Below are 6,000 nucleotides of genomic sequence, written 5' to 3'. Positions count from 1 at the left end.
GGATCTTTCTTTACTTTTGGATTTGCCATTCTGCTCCCAGGAGAAACAGTTCACAACCTGTACTATTTGAGTAATACTGTCACCCGAGGCCCAAAAGCCAATAATCATCCCATTTGCAATTCTGATAAATCGTCCCCTTTACCAATAACCACAAGCCCACAACAAGTCACTCCCTTCCTGAGCTACACGCTGCCGACGTCAGAAGTAGGAGGTGGTGATAATAATGGGACTCAACTCTTCTATTTATTCCATGGGATTCCGTGTAGTGATTACATTGTCTCATCTTCTCTCCATTCAGGTTCCTACAATATAGAATCCTCTCAGTATCTTCTATATAAGAGAATATTCCTGATTGATCCATCAAGGATGGAAAGAGACAGGAACAAGACGGCGGAAAGTCTATTAAATCTCACCCTAGAGATCATCTACCAGCTTACTGGAGAGGTGAGAGATTCTGATGATGTCATCATGACATCATTCTTATCTATAGTAATAACAGGTGATAGGACTGGAGAGGTGATGGACTCTGGACATGTATGTAGTGAGATTTATTAATATGTCTCCCCATAACCAGGATTACACAGTAGTGAAGAAGACCTCTAGTGGGCGCTGTCAGGCTCCTGTGTATGAAGGATATGGAGGAACCCTGAGCCCAATCCTGGGGCCTCCACCTCATCCCCTGATACAGGAGGAGATCAATGGACAGAAGATCCTAGAACTCACCAACAAGATGCTGGAGCTGCTGACTGGAGAGGTGACAGTGCTGGGAATGCTGGGACATTATACAGTAACTGGAGGGGTCGGGGTGATGACTGTATCATTGTGTTGTCAGGTTCCTATAAGGTGTCAGGATGTCGCTGTCTATTTCTCCATGGAGGAGTGGGAGTATTTAGAAGGACACAAGGATCTGTACAAGGAGGTGATGATGGAGGACCAGCAGCCCCTCACATCAGCAGGTAATAGACATGACTATATACACATGGACTTCCATTATTTGTATGTACAGAATGAATTCAGTCCCTGTTTGTGTTTCCTACAGGTAGATCCAGTAAGAGGACAACACCGGAGAGATGTCCCAGTCCTCTTCTTCCACAGGATGATGATCAGGTAGATGGAGATATTCCCTATGATGTGTAGACGGGCTGTGACGTCCTTGTGGTCAGTCTTGATTCATCCAGCAGTATTAGGGCTAGTTCATGTGGGGCACAGGACCGCATATTTTGGTCCTGATTTTGATGCAGGAAGCCGTGTCAGAATAGGACCAAAATGCGACTGTCGCGGCTTCTGACAATCGCAGCTTCCCGCTCCGGAGTAGGCCCAAATGAATGCAGCAGCAGAATCCACCTGAAGAAAGGGCAGCTTGCTTCTTTTTTCCGCGAACCGAAACATACCGCTCATGGAAAAAAGGAAGCTAGTGGTCTACATAGACCTCTATTGTGAGGGGGTGGATTCAGCATCAGAGTTCGCCCCCTGTTGCCCCGTGTGATCGAGTCCTTAGATGTTTTATATTTGTCTAATGAGAGGTGGAGACGGAGGATGAAGCTGACCATAGACATTACATGTTGTCTGGATCTTTTCACAATCTTCTGGCTATGGAAACTTCTGTTTGGGATGTGGAACCAAAGAGACTACTTAACAAATTTCTCTACATGAGACAAGTAACCCCGGTTGTATCTGATAGAATCTGATCTCCTCCACTGAAATATCCTGAAGCACATCTAGCCATGCTGAGTATACATGTGTATGAGGTTCTAGCAGTTGTCAGTGAGCCGTCATCTAATATCTATGTCCAGCTTCAGATTTGCTGCTTTTTGCTTCAGATAACTCCTCCTGTCAGGTCATTATAGTGATAAAAAACACATTTAGAACATTTCTTCACGACTTCCCCATTTGTCTACTGACCTTTACAATATTTGTATTACAGATTTTCCATCAGGATAAAGATGTGAGTGACATTAATGCTATATCTATGAGAATAAAGGAAGAGCCCTATGTGAGTGGTGATGAGGAGTGTGAGGAGGACATTCCTACAGGGAACCGCCCAGGTGAGGAGTCACCACTATATAAAGCACAGAAGGGTCACTGATTCTATTCAGACATTGTTTAGACTATTTGTTGTTCCCGGATTCAGGTAAAATACTAATAATACCTGAATATAAATGTGACACCGCTATAGGGGGTAATAAATGTAGTATAGAATCGAACGTACAGCAGAAATATGGACTTGACATCGATGTGAACGAGGCAAATTTCTTCCTCACCGGCTGTCAGTCCTCGTGAAGGGAAAGAATTTACCAGAATTATATAGCAGATTATTTCAGGTAGCGGAAAAATAATCCTCCTGCTCGATCTTCAGGCAGATTCTACCTCAGATCTCTATGGAAATAAATGAGAGGTGGAAAATCCGGCCTGGCCAGTAAGGAATCTGATGGAGATTCGGGGGCTGATTTGGTAAAGCGGAAAATTCTTCTTCTGAATTCCTGAAGCAGCTTCTACAAATGTCACTGTGTAAACCTCACCTTAGACCCCAATCACACTATGGAATCCGGACTAGAAAATCTGGTCTGCACATCAGTCACATTTCCCAGCCTGAACTCTGTCCACACACCAGGACTCCCCGTATCTTAGTGATCTATGACGCTAGGAGTCCCTGCTTCCTTGTGACTCCACAGACCCTACTACATACTGTATGGGACAGCAGATCCGCGGTGAGTTCAGGCTGGGAAATCCAGCAGATGTGGTTTGGATTCTATAGTGTGTATGGGGTGTAATACAGTAAGATTTATGGCATCCTACAGTATTATTCCACATAAGTGGCCATATTTAAGCAGCCAGGGATTGTGTTCCTGTGGTTTGGGCTCTGAGACTTATTTCACTTTGGAATCTTAGAAGAGACGTCCAGATAAGACGATCTATATCAGGACAGGACAACTAGTAATGTAGTCAGAGGCCTGGACTTAGCAGTACAAAATAAGGGCCTTGATGTTCGGTCCTAAATGTGGCTTCTGTTGGGAAAAGATAAACTACTCTAGGTGCCGAAATTGTAATGAGATTGTGATGAATGTCCTTTATGTAACGTGAGCAAGGTGATCTACCAGGGACAGGCAGGGCCGCCATCAGAACAGTGCTGGTGCTGTCAGCGGCCCGGTCACCGCTCTAAGGAAAAAGGAAGCCGATAACTTGTACCAGTGTAACCAAGCAGCAATATGTACCAAAGTATAGTAACCTGCTGTGCACCATTATTAATCAGAAAAGTAGCCCCAAAAAGGCCTAAAATGTAACTTTATAATAAACATTTCTAAAATCACCAAACTAAACCAAAAACACTGAATGATGACCCAATATATTCCACTCCCTCAGGCTCCACATCTCACCATCTACTACAGCTTGGAACGTGAGACTCCCATAAGGGACTCAGGGACTTATTAGGTTTATTTCCCAAGTGAAAGGTCACTGGTTCAAATCAAGTATCAGCCGTGAAGAAGATTTCCCAAGGAAAGAGAAATAACATCATCCAGCTCATTAATTGCGGTCTCTGGGCCAAGAAAGTTGCCAAACTGCAACATGTAAGTGCCATGACAGTGGGAAGAATACGAAATTAAGTCCGTCCATTCATTCCAAAGACAAGAGCTGAACGTTCAGGCAAAATATCAACAAGTTGGCTCACCACAAGATCTATCAGTTGTGGAGCGACAAACATGGTAGTGCAGGTGGCTCGTATGCTTTGTAATAGTGAGATCACAAGTTTGGAATGGTTGCCCAAAAGATGAGGAAGCCTCAAACCCAATATAGCCAGAAAAAGCATTGGCTCAAGTTTGCAAAAAAAAGTACGAAAAGTGGACAGTAGGAGATTGGAAATAGGTGATTTGCAGTGATGAGATGAAAGTCAATAGACTGGACTCTGATTGCAAATTTATCTGAAAACTTTAAGGGATAAGGGGGCTAAAACTGAGAAATTAAAGTTACTGTCAAGTTTGTTGGAAGAAGCCTGATGATATTGGGTTATTTCACAGACAATGGGGTTGTATACTTTACCAGGACTGATGGTGGTCTCACTACTGAGCTATATGTGACTATCCTACAATACGAGTTACTTTGTACAATTGAGTACCATGGATATGAGAAGGATGACATAGTGTTCCAGCAGGACAATGACCTCAAGCATATGTCGAGATTTGAAGAAATGGTTCAATGACAGTAAAGCAGAGGTTCTGAATTGGCCATCACAGTCCCCAGACTTCAAATCAAACTTCCAATCAAACACTTGTGGGTAGAGCTGATAAAAAAAAAAAGCTGTAGTTTTACCCAAGTGAGTCGACCAGTATGCACCAACATTGGGAACATGTAGGAGAAATCTGGGATGCGATTTCAGTCGAGACAAAATTGAATCTGATCCAGAGCATGTCCATAAGGATTCAGGCAGTGCTGAAAGCCAAAGGTGGATTTCCAAAATAATTAAAATTTAGATTTTTAGGAACAAAATGGTAACAGGGAAGTTTCATGAGAATAATCTGCATAACTAATCATATGCTAAATAGTTGCAAGTCTAATTTCTGTATGAGATGGCCAAGATGATTGTCTATGAGATGTTGGTAGTCTCACGTTCTGAGCTGTAGTGGACGGTGAGATATGGAGGTTGAAAGTCACAAGTTCTAAACATTGTTACCCTTCTGCTCATCAGTGTAACTGCCACCACCCCTTTTCCTTAGTGCTGTGACTGGGTGGGCCCGCTTATTTCATCCACTACCTGTACCTCTACAGTGACCTAGAGCAGCGGTGGTATCTGCCACTGAGACTGTCACTGACATCAGTCACAGCACAGTAAATACTAATGAAATAGGCCGCGTTACTGTCGTTTGCTCAGTGAGGAATATACTTATAAGGTTATGTTATTTGATAATAGTATCATCAGTTTTTTTTCTTGTCAGATGACTGTACCAGGAGCTCAGAGGGACATCTGACATCTACAGATTATAAAGCAGAGGATCACGGTATCACACAAGATCCATATGAAGAACATGTCATTACCCCAGATATACCCTCAGCCCTTCAGAAGAAAGATCTCTCTTCTAATTCATCACAGTCTGTTAAGCAAAATAAAAGACAGAGAAGAGGTGTTATACATCAGAGAACTCACACAGGGGAGAAGCCATATTCATGTTCAGAATGTGGGAAATGCTTTAACTATAAATCACATCTTGTTCAACATCAAAGAACTCACACAGGGGAGAAGCCATTTTCATGTTTAGAATGTGGGAAATGTTTTACTGCTAAACCAAGTCTTGTTGTACATCAAAGAACTCACACAGGAGAGAAGCCATTTTCATGCCCAGAATGTGGGAAATGTTTTACTACTAAATCAGATCTTGTTAAACATCAAAGAATTCACACAGGGGAGAAGCCATTTTCATGTTTAGAATGTGGGAAATGTTTTACTGTTAAACCAAGTCTTGTTGTACATCAAAGAACTCACACAGGAGAGAAGCCATATTCATGCCAAGAATGTGGGAAATGTTTTATTGGTAAATCAGATCTTGTTCAACATCAAAGAACTCACACAGGGGAGAAGCCATTTTCATGCTTAGAATGTGGGAAATGTTTTACTGCTAAACCAAGTCTTGTTGTACATCAAAGAACTCACACAGGAGAGAAGCCATTTTAAAGGGGCTCTATCAGCCAAATCATGTCCTCGGGTCCCGTCCTCCTCTGGCGCTCGCGAGCGGACACTGATATAAAAAAATGGCCTGGACGCATGCGCAGTAGCATGCGGCTTCTACTACGGCTACTGCGCAGGCGCCCAGGCCATTTTTTTATATGCCAGGGCCTCGGGAGCGCCGGAGGAGGACGGGACTCGAGGACATCGGAGGAAGAAGAGGCGTGGATGAAGAAGAAGACACACCCTGAATGCCCGCCCAGCGTGCACAATCCATAAGTAGATAACATTCTTTTTTACGTTTTTATTTTAAAATAAAATGTGGGGCTCTATCAGCATGATTTTGC

At 43.0% G+C, this 6,000-nt stretch overlaps 1 protein-coding gene and 1 long non-coding RNA gene across 2 annotated transcripts in view; both read left to right on the top strand.

Moving 5' to 3' along the window:
* Positions 1 to 263: 263 nt before the first annotated feature.
* Positions 264 to 6,000, top strand: part of LOC142195170 (uncharacterized) — a 215,400-nt gene continuing 209,663 nt past the window's right edge. Inside the window, exons 1-2 of the mRNA XM_075264778.1 lie at positions 264 to 444; positions 575 to 754. Coding sequence (XP_075120879.1) covers positions 367 to 444; positions 575 to 754 — 258 coding nt within the window. The 5' untranslated portion in view covers positions 264 to 366. The remainder of the gene's footprint in view (positions 445 to 574; positions 755 to 6,000) is intronic.
* LOC142191228 (uncharacterized) lies at positions 1,037 to 2,049 on the top strand. The gene is made up of 2 exons (XR_012714840.1): positions 1,037 to 1,107; positions 1,925 to 2,049. It is a non-coding gene; the product is annotated as an uncharacterized LOC142191228 (long non-coding RNA).

This window comes from Leptodactylus fuscus, chromosome 1 (assembly GCF_031893055.1).
Source record: "Leptodactylus fuscus isolate aLepFus1 chromosome 1, aLepFus1.hap2, whole genome shotgun sequence".
Taxonomy (NCBI): Eukaryota; Metazoa; Chordata; class Amphibia; order Anura; family Leptodactylidae; genus Leptodactylus; species Leptodactylus fuscus.
Note: the sequence above shows the minus strand (reverse complement) of the source record. Positions and strands in the feature narration are given on the sequence as shown.